This window comes from Eublepharis macularius, chromosome 3, assembly GCF_028583425.1.
Source record: "Eublepharis macularius isolate TG4126 chromosome 3, MPM_Emac_v1.0, whole genome shotgun sequence".
In the NCBI taxonomy this organism is placed as follows: Eukaryota; Metazoa; Chordata; class Lepidosauria; order Squamata; family Eublepharidae; genus Eublepharis; species Eublepharis macularius.
In genome coordinates this window covers 72,023,198-72,045,133 of record NC_072792.1, presented here as the reverse complement: position 1 = coordinate 72,045,133, position 21,936 = coordinate 72,023,198, and the positions used below count along the sequence as shown (strand labels likewise).

The 21,936-nt window shown below is 38.8% G+C and overlaps 1 protein-coding gene across 3 annotated transcripts in view; it reads left to right on the top strand.

Moving 5' to 3' along the window:
• The window catches only part of SMPX (small muscle protein X-linked), a 58,729-nt gene that overhangs the window by 20,078 nt on the left and 16,715 nt on the right, over nt 1-21,936 (top strand). For all 3 annotated transcript variants that reach the window (XM_054974942.1, XM_054974943.1, XM_054974944.1), the window contains exon 4: nt 6,978-7,128. In XM_054974942.1, coding sequence (XP_054830917.1) covers nt 6,978-7,115 — 138 coding nt within the window. In that variant the 3' untranslated portion in view covers nt 7,116-7,128. The remainder of the gene's footprint in view (nt 1-6,977; nt 7,129-21,936) is intronic.

The window sequence follows — 21,936 nt, the reverse complement described above, 5'->3', positions numbered from 1 at the left end:
TAGAGAGCTGGTCCAGATGTTAAAAGACTTGAAAATTAGATACAGATGGGAAATACCAGAAGGACTGGCATTTGAATTTGGCAGAGTAAGGAGAAATATCAGTTCTGGTCATGAGATGGAAAACTTTATTAGGGACAATGAAAAGGACTTATCAAAAAGTACAAGAATGTGATCATGGAGTGCAAAATTATATCTTGGAATGTAAATGGACTAAATTCACCTTGTAAACGTAAGGCTATTTTCCACTGGCTTTTAAAACAAAAATGTAACATAGTGTGTCTCCAGGAGATGCATATTAGAAAGCAGGATTTAAAGTATCTGAAATTTGTAAAGCTTGGAAATGAATTTGCAGCAGCCTCCAAAAAGAAGAAGAGAGGAGTTGCATTGTATATAAAGGAAGAACTGCAGCCAAAATTAGTTTTAAGTGATGCAGAAGCTAGATATTTAGCAGTGGAAATAATCTGGAACTCGAAGAAGACTTTGGTGATTGGAATTTATGCACCTAATGGTGCGAAAGAAAACTTTTTCAAGGATTTACAAAAGCAATTAGACGAGTTGACCTTTGATCAAATAATTCTGGCAGGCGACTTCAATGGAGTTACAAACTTGGAAGAAGATAAGAAATCTAAAATTGCACAAAAAAAGAGAGGACTTTTGCCAAAATCGTTTTTTGCGATTAAGGAACAGGAAAGTCTGGAAGATGTATGGAGGAGACAAAACCCAAAAAACAGACAATATACCTTTTATTCTGCAAGGCATGCTACATTATCAAGAATTGATATGATCTGGACTTCCAAAGAACTAACGTTGTGGACCAAAGATGTGGAGATAATGCCTAAGGTAGGCTCAGATCATAACCCCATTATGTGGAGATTTGGAAAAAAATAACAAAAGAAGAGGATGGAGAATAAATGAAGACTTGCTGCAGATAGAAGATAATATGGCGTTGCTACGAAAGGAGACCAAGTTCTTTATACAATATAATATAAATAAGGACGTGTCAACTTATAAGGTATGGGACACTTACAAAGCTGTAATAAGGGGAATATTGATGGACTTGAATGCAAGGGACAGAAGGAGAAAAGAAGAAAAGAGAAAGGAAATAACTGAAAAAATCAAAGCCAAAGAGATACAACTTAAGAAAAGACCAGGGAAGAAACGTATATATCAGGACATAAAAATATTGCAGGAACAATTGACGGCAATGAATAATAAAGAATTGGAGTGGAATCTGAAAAAAATGAATCAAAAAATGTTTGAAGGCGCAAATAAACCTGGCAAATATTTAGCTTGGCAATTAAAAAAGAAAAAAGAGAAGAAAACTATAATTAAAATACAAGAAGAAGACAGAACATTATTGGATCAACCAGCTATCAGTAAAGCTTTTTACAAATTTTATGCAAAATTGTACCAGAAAAAAGAAGTGAATAGAGATTCAATAGCGGAGTATTTGGAAAGAATGAAACTTTCAACGATGTCAGAGGAATGGAAAGAAAAATTAAATAGGGAAGTGACAGAGGAAGAAATAAAAGAGGCCATCCAATCAACGAAATTAGGGAAAGCACCGGGACCGGATGGACTGACGGCAAAGTTCTACAAAATGATGGCTAACGAATTGGCACCTTTTTTGAGAGAGGTAATGAATGAAGTCATGCAAGGCCAAAAGATTCCCGATTCATGGAACGAAGCTAATATATCATTGATTCCGAAAGAGGGACAGGATTTGACCAATGTTAAAAATTATCGGCCAATTTCATTGCTGAACAATGACTATAAAATATTTGCAAAAGTTTTGGCGGAAAGAATAAAGGGATGGCTGTTGGAATTTATTGCAGAAGAACAGGCTGGATTCTTACCCAATAGACAAATTAAAGACAATTTAAGGACAGTAATAAACGCTATTGAATACTACGACAAGCACTGTGATAGGAAGGTTGGTTTCTTTTTCGTGGACGCAGAAAACGCATTTGACAATCTGAACTGGGACTTTATGTTTGCCACTATGGAAAAGCTGCAAATGGGAGAAAAGTTCATACAAGCGGTTAAAGAAATCTATAGAGACCAAAGTGCAGCGATTGTAGTGAACGATGATTTAACTAAAAAATTGAAAATAAGCAAAGGTACAAGACAGGGCTGCCCTCTGTCTCCATTGTTGTTCATTTTGATCTTGGAAATACTGATGATTCAAATACGAGAGGATGATACAATCCGAGGCATAAAAATAAAGGAATTTTCCTACAAGGTCAGAGCATTTGCGGATGACATAATGTTAATAGTAGATGATCCAATTGAGAGTATGCCCAAAATAATAGACAAAATAAAGGAGTTCGGTGATTTGGCTGGATTTTATGTGAACAAAAAGAAGTCGAAGATATTATGTAAAAATATGACTAAGCAGAAGCAGCAAGAACTAATGGAGATAACGGACTGTGAGGTAACTAATAAAGTAAAATATCTTGGTATTGAACTGACTGCGAAAAACAGATTTATTTAAAAACAACTATGAGAAATTGTGGATACAAATAGAGAGAGATTTGATAAAATGGAACAAACTGAACTTATCATGGTTGGGAAGAATAGCAGCACTAAAGATGAATGTTCTACCACGTGTGATGTTCTTGTTGCAAACAATCCCAATTATTCGAGACTCTAAACAATTTGACAAATGGCAAAGGAAAATTTCAGACTTTGTGTGGGCAGGCAAGAAACCACGTGTGAAAATGAAAGTATTACAGGATGCAAAGGAACGAGGTGGTTTGCAGTTGCCCAATATAAGACTATATTATGAAGCAATTTGTCTGGCATGGTTAAAAGACTGGATAACATTAAAAAACCATAAATTGCTGGCTTTGGAGGGATACAAAAAGCTGTTTGGATGGCATATCTATTTGTGGTACGATAAAGTCAAAGCAGACTCTATGTTTTTGCACCACTACATTCGAAGAAGCCTCTTCACAATCTAGAAGAAGTATAAGGTTTACATGCAAGATGGAATTCCTTCATGGGTGGTTCCGTATGAAGTAATAGATCCGAGAACTGTCGACAATGAACAGCAACGTCTAACTTACAAGGAGATAACACAAATACAATATTCAACAATAAGAATAAAGACAGAAGAAGAGTTGTCTCCTTGTTATGGATGGTTTCAATATAGACAGATCAGAGATCTCTTCAACTCGGACTGTTTAAAAGGAGGAATAAGAATGGAAAACTCAGAATTAGAAGAAGTGATACTACAAGAATGCAAAAAAGAAATTTCAAAGATTTACAAAGTACTTCTAAAATGGCATACGGAGGATGAAATAGTAAAAGTCCAGATGGTGAAGTGGGCAATAAATTTTCATAAAGAAATAACAATGGAGGCGTGGGAGCACCTGTGGAAAAACACACTGAAGATCTCAACTTGTACGAATATCAAAGAGAATGTATATAAAATGATCTATAGATGGTATCTAACACCAAAGAAGATTGCATTAGGAAATACTAACATGTCAGATAAATGTTGGAAATGTAAAAAGCACGAAGGATCACTGTACCATATGTGGTGGACTTGTGAGGTAGCTAAGCAATATTGGGGAGATATAATTGAAGCAATTAACGAGATTTTACAAATCCAAATAAATAAGAACCCAGAATTGTTGCTACTGAACTTGGGAATGGAAGGTGTTCCAATGCAGTACAGTACAGAACATTGTTATTTTATATGACTACAGCGGCAAGACGCGCAGAAATGGAAAATACAAGAAATACCAACTATAGAAGATTGGATTTACAAATTGCTGTACATGGCGGAGATGGACAAAATGACAAGAAAACTTAAAAATCTTGATCCAGGACAATTTATTGCTGATTGGGGAAAATTGAAACAATATTTAGAAAAAAAATGGGATGTGAAAGGGGAATTGTGGCAGTTTGAGAATTATTAAAATGTGATGTTGAAAATAGAAGAGCTAAGCGACTTTACCATTAAGGGTGAATTTAATTATTACAATCTAAGCTAGTATTATGTTTAAGGATATTTTATTTAGAATATAAAGTTTAATTAAGGAAGAGTAAAACGGATATATTGGTGGATTAGTAATTTTAATATAGCATATATATAAAATAATTTGAATATGCTTAGAGTAAGAGATATCATGATATATGAGTTATAGAAGAATATAAGTGAAGTCAAGTTAAGTAATAAGAAGAGTTAAGGGTTGGAAAGCTGTTGGAAGTCGATTAGGAGGGGGGAGGAAAGGGTGGGGGGTAGAGTAAATTAGATATGATTGGAATGTATGTATCAAATATGAAATATAAACTCACCAATAATTTTTTTTTTTAAAAGTAATATCATCTGTCTGACACTAAGCAAGGCTTTCCCTGCATGATAGCATAGAGATGGAATATTTCACTTCTGTTGATAATTGGGGGCTAATACTAGCGTAGTACTAAGAATAAACTCAAGGGTAAAGACCTGACCTTTGGAAAGGTCCTGGTTCTCACCATTTATCTATCAAAGGGCACTGAGGTACTTCACAACAGTCCAAATACAGATCATGTTGTTGAACATGTGGAGTATGCATGTAAATTTCAGTGGGCTGAAATATGTGTAGAGCTATGGACATAGCTGGAAACTGAGTGAAAGGGCAAGAAGCAAGTAAATTGTGTGGGAAGTGTAACAATTTAAGATGAGAATACAATCTGTTCAGCTACGGATATGTTAGAATGAAGTAGTTTACCACCACCAGACATCTAATTGACTCTATAAAGTTCAAGCCAAATTCTAGTTTCAGGTGGATGGTACTCAGTGAGAGAAAACTTGAGATGTATTTCAGAGATCAAATTTGCCTATACTCAGTGCTTCAGGATTATTTCACCATACCTTTATCCCCCTTTCTCCAATCCAAGAAGCAGAATATCTGCGTCATTGCACATCAATGACTGTGAGGGACTGTGTAATGTGCGCTGCTGAGGGTGAGTTGTGAAACTGCATTTGTTCTTTTTATGCTAACAGTTTTTAACTGTTTAGCGTTGTGTCTTTTAAGTGGATGTGATCCACTCTGAGCCTGCGTATGACAAATTTAATAATAAATAAAATGATGACACTGGCATTGGAAAAACTAATTTTCCTCATGTTTTGGCTCTTGCTGTGGAGGATATAAAGGATAGACATGTTGTATAATGCCTTCCTAAAATTATTGGGGTGTCCCAATAATTATTAGCAGTAGACTAAGGGTAAACAGGAGTCTTGGGGCTGCTCCTGCACGTATAAGGAGGCTTCTAGAGCTCTTCCAACTGCCTTAGTCTGCAGCAACTTATGGTGACTCCAGCAAGGGTCTTTTAAGGCGACAAGCAGACCTTGTTCATCATGAGAGAGAGAGAGAGAGCTCTTGCTTTTTTGTCGTTCTCTTTTTTGTCGTTTTTTGTCGTTCTCTTCTATTTCTTTCCACTGGTTATTATAATAGATTTCTTTGTCTCTGCATGCATGTTGCTGAAAAGCTGCATTTAGAATTCTGGTACTATTTCTGTCAGCTTTTGCTCTTGCTTCTTGTTTGTCTTTAGCAATTTTAAGAGTTTCCTTAGTTAGTCATCCTTTCTTTTGGCTACAGGAATAGTCTTTGCACATTCTTTCTTGATAATATCTCTGGTTTCAGCCCATAGTTCTTCTGGTTCACAATTAATTAGTCTTAGTAATGCAAATCTGTTCTTTACATGGTCTTTAAAGTCTTCAGGAATGTCACTTAGATTACATTTTGGGACTATGATTCTTTTAGAGTTTCACTTCAGCTCTATTCTAATTTTTGATATTAACAATTCATGATCTGTACCACAATCAGCTCTTGGTCTTGTTTTAGCAGAGAGGCTAGAGCTTCTCCATCTTCTGCTTCTGATTGTGTTCTAGTCACCTATAGGCTATGATTATCAGCACATCTTGTTTAGCTGTAGGATTAGTCTCTTCTTGGACTCTTGCTGAAATGTTTTCTATTTCTTCCTCCTCAGCGTCTGTAGTTGGGGCATAGACTTGAACGATGGTTATGTTAATAAGCCTTCCATGATTGACATTAATTGGTCAGATTTTGAGTTATAGCTCTTGACTGCTTGCACTATGTCTCACCTTACTATTCGAGTAATTCCATTTCTTTTGAGTTTGTCATTTCCACAGTAAAACACTTTGTGATTTTCTGACTAAAATGTCCCAATACAGTCCACATTACTTTTCTCACACCCAAGATTGCAATGTTTAAATGTTCCGTTTCTTGTTCTTACGATCTAACTTACTGGGCTTCATACTTCTCACATTCCAAGTTTCTATTATATCTGTTGCACAGCTTTGGATGTTCCTTTTGCATCTATTCACAAAAGTAACGATGTCCTTTTGGCTTTAATCCATTCATACTTGTCCTCTGCTCTTCCCCAGTAGCCAATTGACTGTCATCCAACCTGGTGGGTCCTCTCTTCCAGCACTGTATTTTCTTTCATTTTGGATTGTCTCATCATAGGGTTTTCAAGATGATCAGAGCTGGTTTACTATTGCTTTCTTCTATGCAGTACTAACCAAAGTTAGCAGAGGTGTCATTGCCATTGACTGTGAGAGATCTTCTGCCAGTGTCACCTTCCTCTACTGCTGCTCCTCAGTAGCAAGCCTTCAAGAATTCCTCCACTCCTATCACCATTGGAACAGTCAATTCTTTTCTGTTTATGTGGCCGTTGATTCCTGAAGGGTGTGGCTGCATCTTAGCTTGGTGTCTCAGCTTTGACCATCCTGCCTTGAGTGACTTTTCCAGGAGTTTAGCCCCTTGACTAAGCCTGTGCTCTTGATAGTGCTGCTCTCAGATTCCCTGACACACTCACCACCACCCCCATCACATTAAGGTGTGTATCCAAGAGTGGGATGTATATTATATGACCCTCTATGATCTTGACACACAACTTTAGAGCTTTAAAGCACTATCATTCCCCACTGTGTTATTTTCAGGTGTCTCTTTTTCTTGTAGTCTCTTCCAGCTACATCAGAAGAAGAAAAGAAAAAGAATTTGCCAGGTGCCAAGAAGCTACCAGGCCCTGCTGTTAACCTGTCAGAGATACAGAATATAAAGAGTGAGCTGAAATTCGTCCCCAGAGCTGAACAGTAATGGATATGAAAAGGTAAGCAGAAAATATTATTCAACCTGTTGCTCAAGTGCAGGTCCAAACAAAGATCACTGATGCTGTGGGATTCTATCAATGGATTAATTGGTCACTGGCTTGTACTGGTAGGGAAAAAAATCAAAGCAACATTAATAATCTAGGTTTCTTTTCAGTATCCTAAATTTCTTCACTTACTTATTCTTGGAAATTGCATCTTATCTTGCTGTCTTTTAAAAAATCATTCACATCATATTTAGAAAAGGCAGTTTGCAACAGTCATTTAGTCACATCCAATTTCTGGTCAAGTGCCACGTGGTTGCATATCCAATATGATACGAGATCCATGAGGTGGAAATTCCAAATTGTACTCATTAATTTCTTGGCTGCGGCGATTTCTTCCTAAATGAAAAAGATGGGGCTGAAATGTTTTGGGAAAAGTCACAGATAACTACAACTGGCTAAACTAGACAATGAAGGTAGCAGCAAGTAATGTTACCATTGAAGGCCCTTTAAAACAGGATTATATTGGAGAAGTAAAGGTACGGGTGAAATGATTGCTTAACTTTCTCCTTTCCTGATCTAAATACTCCCCACCCACCATAGCTTTTCTGACCCCTGGAGTCTGGAATTCATGTTTGCCTAAATTCTGAGGACAGGAAGGGGTAGAAACGGCCTAAAATGGTATGTAATTTGAGGTAGCAAAATGGCAGTCGATGAGGAGTTAAGCACTGCCCCTCTGCCCACAAACTAATCCTGCATTGCTCAAAATGCTTAACTGACTGTGATATCATCCAGCTTGCAATGCACTGGAGCATCCCCTGTGCCTTTGTGTTCTCTAATACTTTCTCACTTGTTGTGGGGCTCAAAGAATATGAAACTATATTAGAAATAAATAAAACTTTTAATTAAAAATAAACTAAAACTATGTCAAGAGGTTGATAATGTCACTAGAATCTGCTTTCATATTAAAGAAACTATGATATATATTAATTAATTGAGAACTGTACAAAAGGCATGCCTTTCTTAACCACTGGGCATGTGAATGTGTTGTGATTGCTATTCTGACATAACCTTATCAAAGTAGCATGGTATTTCTGCTTTTCAGCTTTCCCACTTTTAAAGTTTAGATTATATGTTAGCATATAACCATGGTTTATTTGATAAGAGTTAAGTTTGCACTTTAATAGACATGCATCTTAAAAATGGCTTTATTAAATTACTTTTGGTATTGCCCTAGAAATTTAACATTTCTGTCTTTCATCACAGAGTTCCTATATACTTGTATTTATCACTGTAGTGATAAATCCTGAGCAAATCAAGGTGAACGGGAGAACATGCAGAGATTCAGGAGGTGTTAGTTTTTTCAAAACTTATACCTCTGCCTGGTTTACCAATTCCCTATGTAAAATAATTAACAAATGTGAGAGATATCCTGAATTAAAATCTGATTTATTTGCACCTCCTATGTTTGTCCTGTCCTGGATAGAACTGAGTAATATCAACATGGGCACTCTTCCTGTAACATTTAAAAAGTCATTTGACACTGACCATCTTTGTAATTTCATACAGGAAAACCAGACCAACAGCTGAGAGCATCCCTAGCACCAAAGATTTAAAAATCTACCACTTCCCACACTTGTCTTATTAGTATCAAGCCACATGGTCATGTACATGCAGAATGACAATAACTAACATGGGAGGTTTGATTTGTCTTTTTATATTTGTTAATGCAATTAAGAGAAATCGGATAGCACTAGTGATTCAGATTAATCTAATTCCAGCTTTATTTTGAAAAGTAGTTATGGTTGTGGCATATATATATTTTTTTATTTGTAAGCCAAAAGTTGTCAGAATAGTCATTAGAACCATGAAGCTTCTTCTGTATTCAGAAATGTATTTCTAAAGGAATTTTGAGTTGAGTAGTTTCAGATGCGTAGCCAGTAAAGGAGCAAGTACCCAAATCTTGCTCTGGAGTTCAGTACAGAACCATACAAGCTATATGTCTCAAGTAACATTCACTTATTTTTAGCTCAAACCAATTTTAATACACACAGATGGGTGGGATAAATATGTTTTTAGTTCTGCTTCAAAATAAGTAACATCAACTTTTAGTCAACAGAAGTTTTTCAAGTGGTGCAAATGCTGCTCTGAATGTTCAAGGCTGTGTAGATAGATCTGTTTCTGTATGATTGGCTTGTAGCTCAGGGCTGTTAGTAGTCCCTATAAACAGAGACAGCTGAAAGGTATATTACAGTACCAATGCTGTGGGTCCACCGTTGTTATTATATAAGACAAATGTGTATTGTAAAATGACACCACACAGTACAGCTTGTGTGTAAATTATAATTTTGGAATAGAAAATATTTAATTTATATTTTGCTAACACCCAGAGACAAACAGTTATTTTCTAGCTAGGCTCTCCACTCAGAATTAAAGCATGTCCCCCCCCCCCACTGTAGCATCAGGGACAGACTGTAATGTGACCTGTTCACATGTTACAGAGACATGGTTTGAATAGCCATGCCTAATTTGGATCAGGACTTTGGCACACAGGGAAGGGTGATTAAGCATTACCTCCCTACCACCACCATTTCCCCAACCTGAAAGGCTCAGAAAGCTGCAATTTACACCACTGGGGAACCTTATATGTTTTGATCACAACAGTTTTTTAAAAAGACAGAAAGAAGTAGTTAAGGGAGCAATCCTAGGCAGGTTTACTCTCAAGCAGGGCCTATCTTATTCAGTGGGCTTACTCCCAAGAAAATGTCCTTAGAATTGCAGTGTAAGTTCCAAGAAGGGTGAAGCTGACATATCTGTACAATCTTCTGGAGCTGGGCGGTTATTTCTGTTGAGGATCATAAAGCTGGAGGCTAACTCCTCATTAGAGTTTAGTGACTGGAGACCTTGGCCAAGTGAGTACGTTCCACATCCAGCTGGAATAACAACAACATTCAATTTATATACCGCTCTTCAGGACATCTTAACACCTTAAAATGGAAAGCTTGCAGGAACCATTCTGTTATACTATGTAATAAAAAAAGAATTTAAAGTAAATTAACACATTTCTTGTCCCACTGTCTCCCCCCTCATTTTGCCCCCACATTTTTTATTTATTATATTTTAATCATGCCCTTCCTCCAGGAAGCTCAGACCAATATACATGGTTCCCTCAAAGCCATTTTATCTCGTGATGTAAGCACTAATGCAGTGTGAAGTACTGACATGGCTATCAGTAGGGTTTTCAAGGCAAGAAATGTGCAGCGATGGTTTGCCATTGCTTGCATCAGCATAGCCACCCTAGACTTTTTGCACAGCAACCCTAGACTTTTTTTTGGTGATCTCCCATCCAAGTATTAACCATGTCTGACTCTGCATAGCTTCCAAAATCTGATGAGGTTGGACTAACCTGGGGCTAAAATAAACTTCCTGACAGGGCATGGATTTAGCCACTATACCCCATCACAATGATCACTCTTTACCTTCTTCATTGAATGCAGCATGTTCTCCTGTTCATGTGAATAACCATTACAAATACCTGGTGACATTGTCACAAAGGATGTATAATGTGACATAATTTCTAGGCTCTAACTCCAGTTTTGCTTCCCATAAGCTATATCTAGCTATATCTAGGGTTTTTTATGCTTTTTATAGTAATTTCTTCCTCCTCCATCTTTCTCTGTCAGAACCTAGAGTGATTGTTCAACATTTGTTTATTTTGAGTGGGCAAGAGATGCCCTCTTTTTTCCTTCCCTGTTAGTTGTGATGAAATCTGATTTTGACTTGCTATCCAACTGCATTTCAGTTAAACACTTGGGTAGGAGCAGACATGAAAACTATGGGTACATCAAACTGCAATGATTGTCCATGTGTGTTTCTCATGCAGTGTTTGTGTTTCCAATGATAAAATACTTATATATTAGCATTATAATTTATGATCTGCCTGTCAGTTTCACATTAATATCTATGCAGAAACACCTAAAACATCATAAGAATCTCTGTCTTGTAACAGCCTAGGATATTACTCTCTTAAATTGGATCACCTTGGTTATTTTTTAAAAATTTATACATTTTGCTTCACATTCACCTAGGCTGGGTATGAATAGCTTATTCAGTCTCTGTGGATTCTCCCTGCCTGTTCTCTACCCTCTCCTCTCTAATTCTTTTGCATGTTCCTCTCTGCACATAGGGTGTACTGGTAAGAGTCCTGGACTTTGAGTATCATTTATGTTTCTCAGGTTCCAAAATGCCTATTCAGTCATGGTATTCTGGGATTCAATCTCTCAGCTATATCCTCCTTCACAGTGTTGTTGTGAGGATAAAATGGGGGAGGGTGTCTTGGAGGGAGAAAAATTATATAGATTGACAAGCTGAAAAGCTGAGCTGTGCACCATCGTAGCTGTTTCCATGGAAGGGTTCATCCAAGGTGCCTCCTGAGTGGCGGTAAAGTAGAGCATAGTTCTGCCAAGTCTCCACAAGATCACGCTTCACTGAGGTAAAGGCTCCCATTGTTTCAAATTAAAGGATCAGGTTTTTCATTTCTTTGGAAACCTTGAGAGAGAGGAAGTACAATGCACAGGAAGCTTTAAGGAGAACATAATTAGGGACATCAGACTGAGAATATTACACTGGGCTGCTAATTTTCTATATACAAGCATTGTCTGATCAGTTTGAGCCATAGTTTTGTGCTAGAAGTATTATGGCAACAGGCACTTTTAAGAGTAGGTAATAATAAATAATGCAAATAATGAACCTTACAAATTGTATAAGCTTTTCAGCATAGGGAGTCTTCCAAATACCTGCATCAAAGTACAGGGCTAATTGCTCCCAAGGAAGGAAAGAGCAACTCTTTTCCCTGTTAATGTCTCTATTAGATTCAATATAGCTGCATAAATTGTAGCCAATTAAACTGACAAAGGGTTCTCAAATATCATGGCTCCAACCTGGTAATCAAGCTAATTTATTTCTCATACTCTTGGTCTCCATAACTCCCTTTTGTAATTTGTTCCTCATGTCACTTGATAGGAAGCTACTTATTTGTGCTTTCCAAGTCCTACGCTCAAGAGCAATCTGAGGGGTTTTCCCCCCCCAATATGCTACTTGAAAAGTGTTATATTGAGAGCCAGTTTGGCTGTAGTGGATACGAGTGGCAGGACTCTAATCTGGAGAACTGGGTTTGATTCCTCACTCCTCTGCTCGAAGCCAGCTGGGTGACCTTGGGTCAGTCACAGCTTCTAGGAGCTCTCTCAGCCCCACCCACCTCACAGGGTGATTGTTGTGGGCATAACAATAACATCCTTTGTAAACTGCTCTGAGTGGGTGTTAAGTTGTCCTGAAGGACAATATATAAATCGAATATTGTTATTGTTGTTGTTATAATACTTTGTGTATATATGTGCTTTAGCTTTTTTCCTGGAGTAATTCATTTCATGTAAAATGAACTGAAATAAATTGCCTCCTTCCCTTTAAAATACTGCAACTCTGTTTAGAAAGATACCATAAAATTACCAACATAGTTACAGTTATTAACACACAATTCCTTTTTGTTGTTTGACGCAACTTTTCTGTAAATTATCATAGATGTGTTTATTTTCCAGAGCATCCAATTTATTTTTCAAACAGTTTATTTATTTTATTTTATTTATGTCATTTATAGTCCACCTTTCTCACTGAGACTCAAGGTGGTTTACATAGTGTGAGATTAGTACAGTTAATTTCAAGGACATTTCCATAAACAATGCCATAGGGTAAATAGATACAAGTTCACAAAGACATAGCATTAGTAAGAGTCCAATACAGAGTTGAAGAAATGCTGAAACAGAACATGAGCAATTCTAGGGCTGACATTAGACCACATGAAGCCCAAGTAGCTCACAGAAGCACATATTTAAGACAATAGGTAGTACGTAAGGCAACATAGTGGTGAAGTTTATGGTCCTTAACTCATTAGCAAAACATCTGAGAGACCCTCCCTACAACGCAAAAGCCCTTTTGAATAATTTGATTTTGCATCGTTTGCAGAAAGCTAGGAGAGTGGGGGCTCTCCTGACCTCAGGCAGGCAGTTCCATAGGGTAGGGGCAACCACAGAGAAAGCCTGTGTATGGGCTGCTGTTGATTTTGCCCATGTGCTGGGTGGCACCTGTAGGAGACGCTGTTCAGATGGGCGAAGCTGCCATGGAGGAACATAGGGAGGCGGTCCTGTAGGAATGCTGGGCCAAGACCGTGAAGAGCTTTGTATGTGATAACCAATACCTTGAATTGAGTATGGTAGCTGATAGGTTGCCAATGGAGTGACTGTAGAATGGGGGTGATGTTCATGCTCCTACTCTCTCCTGATAGCAGTCGTGCTGCAGTGTTTTGCACCAATTGGAGTCTTCAAGTTAATTTGGATGGGAGACCTATGTATAGTGCATTACAATAGTCAAGTCTTGATGTTACCATAGCATGGATCCAGGGGTCAGGTCGGCCATGTCGAGGTAAGAAGCCATCTTCCAGGCTAGAGTGAGGTTGTAAAAGGCGTTTTTTTGCCACTGCCTTAACTTGTTGCTCTAGTAGTAGCGCTGGATCTAACATGACTCCTAGGCTCCTAACCATGTCTGCAAGGGTCAGAAGAACTCTATCGAAAGTGGGGAGTACAATGTCCTTCAAGATCTCTGCCTTCCCAACAAGCATCACTTCCATCTTGCCCAGATTATTCCAAACTGTTCAGATTGCTTATCTTTATCAGTTTTTCAGATTCTTATCTTTATCAGGAATTTTACTGTTTAATCCTAAATAAAGTTACTTTCTTCTAAGTCCATTGAAGTCTACTGTAAATCTACCAGTTTCAGATAAAAATATTTATTCAGTCCTTCCAAAGTAGGAAGATACAACTCCCTTACTGTTTCCTGTATCTTTTTAGTCAGATTGATAATTAGATTGATTACTCATTTGGGGAAAATTTGGAATTGAGTATACTTCATTTCCGCCCTCATATAATTGATAAAATTTTAGTTTGCTTCATCACACACAATAAAATACAATTTGAAATATAACAAATCAATCATTTGAATTAATACACATCCGAAACAGTAAAAGCTTAACCATAAATTCAGATCGTGCCAGTGTGGTGTAGTCGTTAGAATGTTAGACTAGGATCTGAGAAGTTCAGATTCAAACCCTTCTCTGGTTGACCTTGAGCCAGTCACACAAGCTCGGCTTAACCTACCCCACAAGGTTGTTGTGGGTAAAAAATTGAGGAAAGGACAATTATGTAAGTCACTTTGAGTTCCCACTGGGGAGAAATTTGGGGTATAAATGCAGTAATTAAAATAGAATCATAGAGTTGGAAGGGTCCTTACAGACCATCTAGTGACAGTCCAACTGGAACAGCCAAAACATTACTGACAAGTATTCGTCCAGCTGCTCCTTGAAGACTGCCAATGAGGGGGAACCTACCACATCCTTAAGCAGCCAATTCCACTGCTGAATTACTCTTAATGTGAAGTTTTTCCTAACATCCAACCAATACCTTCCCTCCTGTAGTTTAAACCCATTGTTTCGAGACCTGTCCTCCACTGCCAACAGGAACAGCTCCCTTCCTTCCGCTAAATGACAGCCTTTTATGTAAAAGAGAGTAATCATGTCCCCCTCAACCTCCTCTTCTCCAAAATGAACATTCCCAGGTCCCTCAGTCTTTCCTTGTAGGGCTTGGTCTCCAAGCCCTTGAATATCCTAGTTCCTCTCCACTGTACCCATTCCAAGTTCTCCACATCCTTTTTGAAGTGAGGCCTCCAGAACTGCATAGATTACTCCAGGTGGGGCCTGAACTGCACAATATATAGTGGGATATGACATCCTGTGAAATGGATGTCATGCCTTTGTTTATACACCCCAAGACTGTATTCACTTTTTGGCTGTTGTATCACACTGACTGCTCATATTTAGCTTCTCATCCACCCATACCCCAAGATTTTGTTCACATACACTGCTACACAAAAGTGTATCCATCATCCAGTATGTATGCATTGTATTTTTGTTACCCAGGTGGAGAACAAGACACCTATCCATGTTAAATTGCATCTTATTCTAATCTGCCCACTTTTCCAATGTGTTCAGATCTCGTTGAATTATATCCCTGTCTTCAAGGGTATTTGCTACTCCTCCAAGCTTGGTGTCATCTGCAAATTTAATGAGTAATCCTTTCATACCCTCGTCCAGATCATTTATAAAAATATTGAAAAGCACTGGGCCCAGGACTGAGCCCTGTAGCACTCCACTGGACACCTCCCTCCAATCAGACATGATGCCATTAACAACTACTCTTTGGATGTGGTTATCCAGCCAGTTCCCTATCCATCTCACCATCTTAGATTCCAGTCCACAGTCTACCAGTTTACCCATAAGAACATCATGAGGAACCTTGTCAAAATCTTTACTGAAATCCAGATAAACTACTGGATCATAATCCATGATCCAGTAAGCCTGTCACTCCATCACAGAAGGAGGTGACATTGGTCTGGCAGTTTTCCCCATATCACCATGTTGTCCATTAGATGTTTGCAGACTGACACCTTTAATATCTCTTCCAGTATCTTCCCTGGAACAGAGTTCAGGCTGACTGGCCTGTGGCCAGTCAGGATTGTCCTTTTTTCCTTTCTTGAACACTGGGATGACATTTGCCCTCCTCCAGTATTTCGACACGTCACCTGTCCTCCAAGAGGCCTGAAAGAAGATTGCCAAACTTTTTTTTGAAAGTTCTTTATGTACTTTTGAGTGAACCTCATCTGGCCTAGGAGGGTTAATTAATTAATTGATTGATTGATTAAATTTAACAAAAATCAACAAGAACCAACTAGTTTAAGGTATGCCAAATGAAAACTTTCACATCTGCACGAAATATAGTTAAATAAGCTATTGGATTGGATTCAAGGCTTTCACAAATGAAATGAATTTCTGGGAGATTTTTTACTACCTTCCCCTTCCAGGACTCACCGTGCAAACCTGAGAAGTTGCTGTTGAGTTGGGACACCTTCCATGGTACAACATGTGGCACAGGATCTTGCAGCCAGCAAGGGGAGTTTGCTGGAACTGTGGCACATATACTACATGATATGCCCAACACGAGTCAGGTCATGTGTCTTTAAAGCATGTGAGCTAGAAAAAAGGGGCAAAGCCCCCCCCCTGCTGCCGCCGCCATTTCTGCTGGTGGAAGCCAAATGGGAGGAAACCAAAAGCTTTTTCTACCTCCTTGTAGCACTCCTTCACAGCACACAGAGAACAAATGATTTTAAAAGTCAGTTCTCCTGATGTACAGCTGATTACAAGTCTAGTAATGCACCCATGAGCTGACATGTATCAGGTATGTCGTGTAATTTGGTCCTTAGCAATCATGTGGAACACTTAAAAGGTTCAGCTGTAAAAAAGCTATAGTTTGCAATAAGCAAACTTAAATGTTGCTAAAAGCTAACCCCATGCATAGATTCCCTTTTCTACCAGGACTGCAACCATGCACTATGTCTGTTGATGCTGTCAGACACTGATGGCTAAATGCCAACTAACAATTAAGGCCTAAAAAGTGTTCAAATATAGGCTTACCATATCCCCAAAGGGATATTGCATCTGTTTTATTTTAAAGAGCTCTGAGTCAGAGTAATATTTAGAAGGTGTTATGTCTCATTTCTCTTCAGTACTAGAAGATGCATCTTCTGCCTACTTCAGAGGTTTTAAACTGGCTAAAATAAACATACGGAACCTTATTTGTTATTACTTGGTCAGAGCAGGAAGGGAAGCAAAACCTTTTTTGGCCTTAAAATGGACTGTTATGTGCCTGACAGGAAGCAAAGGCAGTTCTTTTTATTGTTCAGTATCCATTCACATTTCTTGCCTTGGAGCAAACTTTGTTCCAAATTGCTGTTACGCCTATGCAGTTTGGTCTTACAGAACTGTTTGTGTTGCACAAGCACAATGCCAGTAAGTGCACTTAGGGAAGAGAAGCTCTTCCATATTTCCAGACAAACATTCCAGAGAGAAGATGGATTGTCTACATCATATTACTGGATCCAAAAAGTGAAATTGGAAAGAGCTTTTATTGTAGAAACATGAAAGAGCAGAAAAGGCATCCCCAACAGCAAGAGAATCCCAATGACGCATGCAGAGGGAAATGTACAGCAACTGACCTCATTTTGAACGTCAAGCCTAAGCAAACAAAGTTTTTCTTTAAACAAAATAGTATCTATATGGATTAAAGTAGAAACCATTTACAGCAAAAATATAGAACACAGTCTTACTGGCATTTAGGAAAAGGAAAGATACAAAAAGGTCAGATGGTGCATTTTATAGGAAGAACTGTTGTCATTTGAAGCTGGAATCATATGCACACTTACTTTAATTCCTGTTGAACTCAGTGAAACCCAAGTCACATCTATGGATCAAACCACATGTGTACACTAGTTGTGTACTTTCAATGTGTTTATATAGGTTAGATCTAAACACCCACGAGGAGAGCTTTACTCATGGAATGAATTTTTTTCTGCCTCCACCTTCTGTCTACTTTCCCTGGGGCCCTTCTGAAGCCACTCCTGGGTGAAATGAATAATGGCAGGTGAGGTGAGGTGAGGTGAGAGCTTGCACTGGGATGGGAGGAATCCAAGGAAATCATTCTCCTCACTCCTTTCCATGAGAGGAAGTATCCTCATGGAAAGGGGTCTGGATCTACCCTGTGAGATTTGGGTAAATTGACCTAACATGTTTTATACCACAGAACTTTTATAGTTTGCTACCTGGGAGACACTCAGTTAGGTGGAAAGGTGGCATAGAAATATTTTAAATAAAAATTAAATAAATGAATTGTTCCTAAGCATGTTTATTCAGAGGTAAGTTGCACTGATCTCAGTGGGACTTCCTTATTAGGCATGAATTGTTGCCTTGGTCCATGAAAATAAAACCACCTTTTCCAACGTACATCCATTAATCTGTCAAGTTGCAACTAATACACTGCTATGCTTTAGTGAAATTCCTAAATATTTCACTAAATGAACACACAGCCAATTAACTAAGCTTTTTAAAAAACAAATGCTCGAATGAAAGCATAGTTTTGTATAGACAGCCATGTTAGTCTGTAGTAGTAGAACAAATGAATTTCTGATGAATATCTGAACAAAGTAAGCCCTGATTCACAGAAGCTTATACCCTGGAAAATGTTGCTCTTTAAGGTGCTACAGGACTCCGATTTTGTTCTAGAAAGCAAAGAAATAGACAACTAATTCTGTGTGGGCAAAGTGGGCTTTGGGCTTATATTTCTCAAACGATAGCCTTCCTGGCAATCTGCACTTCAAACTGAGGGTGTGACGAACTGCATTTTTAAAAAGCTTAGAAGTGCTGTACAAACACCTGAAGGACTGTGAAGGGTTAATTCTTCACAGAAACAGAGAGGTTTGCATGACAGTCTACTCCAAGGAATCTGATTGGGTAGCATGAGCTGAACAGAAAAAGACAAATGAACTGGATGCTGGGGAGGTGGGAGTCTGGTTTCAGCCCTAGCTAAGAGAAGTTGAGTATTGACAGTTTTGAGATTTAGCACTGACTGAGAGCTATTTAACACAGACAGGAAAAAATTGGCAAGGAATTTTGGGAAGTAGGTGCAGTAGGTGCAGAGTCCCGTTCAGTCCAAAGAAAGGGGATAGTGAGAGGAGAATTTCTCTACCCAGTCAAATGGGGAGTTAGCTCTGAAGAGTGAAGAGATCCCTGGTCTAGTGTGGTTAGAAACTGCCTTTGAGCCTTTAAGGGTCAATTAAAAACTCAAGACGAGTACTGGTGTTTCAAGAGAAGGGATCTGGATACTGAAAGAGAGAGTACCAGCATTCTGTAAACCAAAAAGAATAAAAGAATACTCAAAGAAGGTATATTAAAGTGTTTGGGAAAACAGTGGAACAAAAGCCTCTCAACATAAAGATTTAAGTAACTGTGAAGAGCTTAAGAACCTCTAATTAGTCTGAAACCTAAGAACTAAAGTCTGTACATGTACTGATATTCCTTAGGATTATCTATATTGAATTACTTCAGAAATTTTCAACCTTGATTTACCCTGACATTTCCTATCTATGTTAAATAAAATACTTTGTTGTTTTTGAATTTAAAAATGCCTCTAGTGCCATTTAAGTTGTTTAAATAAAACAAAAAAGGGAGGGGGCATCATAGAGGGGAAGCAGTTTGTGGTATAACACGGAGATCTGGTGTTTAAAATAAAATCTGCTCTGCCTACCCAAGCAATTTTTCATATATAAAGGGACTCTTTAGTCTATACAGCCATTTATTGAAAACGACTAATAGCCTGTATAACCTGACCTCTCTAGTAGATCCCACAAAAAGTATCATCTCATTACTTCAGAACCACCACTGCTATTATCAGATAGGTTTCTCATATATGCATTCAAGCATAAAAACATAAATGTGGTATGAAATGACTAGAAAAGTTGTGCTCAGATCACCACTTAACCATGAAGTGCAGTGTTTACTTTTGTGTCAGTCACTTACTGCCTCACCAGGTTGTTGTGAAGATAAAATGTGATAGGGGAGATAATGTGTTCCTGGAAAAAGGGCAGGTAAAAATGTAGATTGTAATGAATAGACAATCAGTAACAAAGAGAGAAGCATATGAAAGCTTTACAATGTTTAGGCTTGAGGTGACAGGATGACATGACCCAGAATCACTATTTTAGATTGTGTCTCACTGAACAAGTGAAAGGATTTTTATGTACCTGGATTCATTCTACGGCAGAAGTAGCTGAGGGACGCAGAAATAACTGGTTCCTCAAGGAGGCACTCAAGTTCTGCTAAATAAAAGCTTTTCCATCTGTTTCTATGACTGTATTGAAATGCATGTGAACAGTACACGTTTAGATTCAGCTTTGGTTTTACTTTAAAAAAACTCTCTAAACAACATTCTTCACATTTTTCTAACTTCTTCTCTATGCAATGCATTTGCAGAAATTAATCTACTCATTTTCTCATTTAAATACCAAAGCAGAAAAAAGTATTCTGCTCTGATAATAGTATGTCCTTCTGGGTTTCCCTGGCAACCAGAAATATAGTTCCTTCCTGTTTTTTCTTTCCTTTGCAGTAATAAATTCACAATATGTTCTGTTATCCAATTGTATGAGGATAAAATGCTGAATATCTTGGCTGTTGCATATTCTTATAATGGTTTGGGTTTTAGCATGGGTAGCTAGAAAAAGGTTATTTACAGTACTTAGTAAGATAAATAATTAAAAGCTGGGTTGTTCAGCCCTTCATGTCTGGAAACCTCCACCACCTGTTTTAAGGCCTTATTCAAAACTGTGCAGTCAAATCCAATGGTACAGATGTTATCAAACTTTACATTAGTGCTTTTCAGGGCTCAATTTGAGGGGAACACGCAGGAACGCAGTTCCGGCAGTTCCTCAAAGAGGTCACATGTCAGGTGGCCCCGCCCACCTGACTCTTGGCCATTTTGGGCCTGTTTCGGCCTGGATTGGGGCCAAAATGGCCCGGATTGGGCCTCTGACGGGTGGTGGATCACTCTTCTGCTCAGCAGCAGCCCGATCCTGACCATTTTGGGCCCCTTTTTCAGCCCTGAATGGCCAGGATTTTTCAGCCCCTTTTTGCCATTTTGGGCCCAATTTCAGCCCTGAATGGCCATGATTGGGTCCAAAACAGCCAGGATAGGTGATGTCAGGGGGTGTGGCATACGCAAATAAGTTATGCTAATGACACACTTCTGGTGCTGTCAAGGGATGTGGCATATGCTGATAAGTTATGCTAATGAGTTATGCTAATGAGTTCCTCCAGCTCTTTTTCTACGAAATGATCCCTGGTGCTTCTTATCCTGTGGGCCGTATTGTGTGGTGCTCAATTGCCAGGACCAGTTAGGTTTACCAGGTCCCTCAGGGGCCCAAACAGGGGTGATTCAGGCAGGGGCAGTAAGGTATTCACCATGCAATGGAGTTGCAGGTTGCACCGAAGCCCAATTCATTAAAAATTGCCTGTTTGGAGGTGATTTTTAATGAATTAGCCTTCAGCACATCACACAGCTCTCTTGTTACACAGGAAGAGGGGGAGCTGCAGGTCACACTGAAACCCTGTTCATTAAAAAATCATCTCCCAAAGGGAAGTTTTTAATGAATTGGGCTTCAGTGTGACTTGCAGCTCCCTTGTCATGCCGTGAAATGACATCATTTTCCAGTGTGATGGGGAAGCATGGGAGTGCACATTTCTTTTTCCTCCATCAGCCAGGTAAGTGGAGCTGGGGGGGGCAGCAGGTGAGGGTTCTTTTACCCCTGGCAGAGGGCTGGCAAGCCTAGGCCCAGCTGCAGGGTGGTTTCGAATAGGCTTGAGCCAAGCCCAGTTGCACCATGACTGCCAATGGTGCTGAGACCAGTTGTGCGTGACCACTACCTCTAGAATGGGCTGAGTAGTGTGTCTAGTGCATCCTCCATAGTTGCCTCTGGGCCTGTCCCTGGTGAGGTAATCAGGGGACATGACAGTAGAGGGAGAAGGGACCCTTTTCTGGGCTTTTTTGGTCTCCAAGTCTACCCCTGCCCCCCATGGCTTTTCTTTACAGAAACCAAGGCTTTGAATGTTCAGCAACACTGTTGTGGTTGCCCAGTTGAGAGTTTAGTGGACATTCTTTTCTTAAAGCTACAGTTGTTATTTCTATATCCCAATTTTTAAAAATTTGCATGCAAACTTGGGACTTCCCTTAGGTTTGTAGAGAAATCCCCCCCATCTGTCCCTACTAGAGATGGGCACAAACAGAAAAAAACACCAAACATGATGTTAGTTGTTTGTTGCCATCCACAAACAGGGACTCA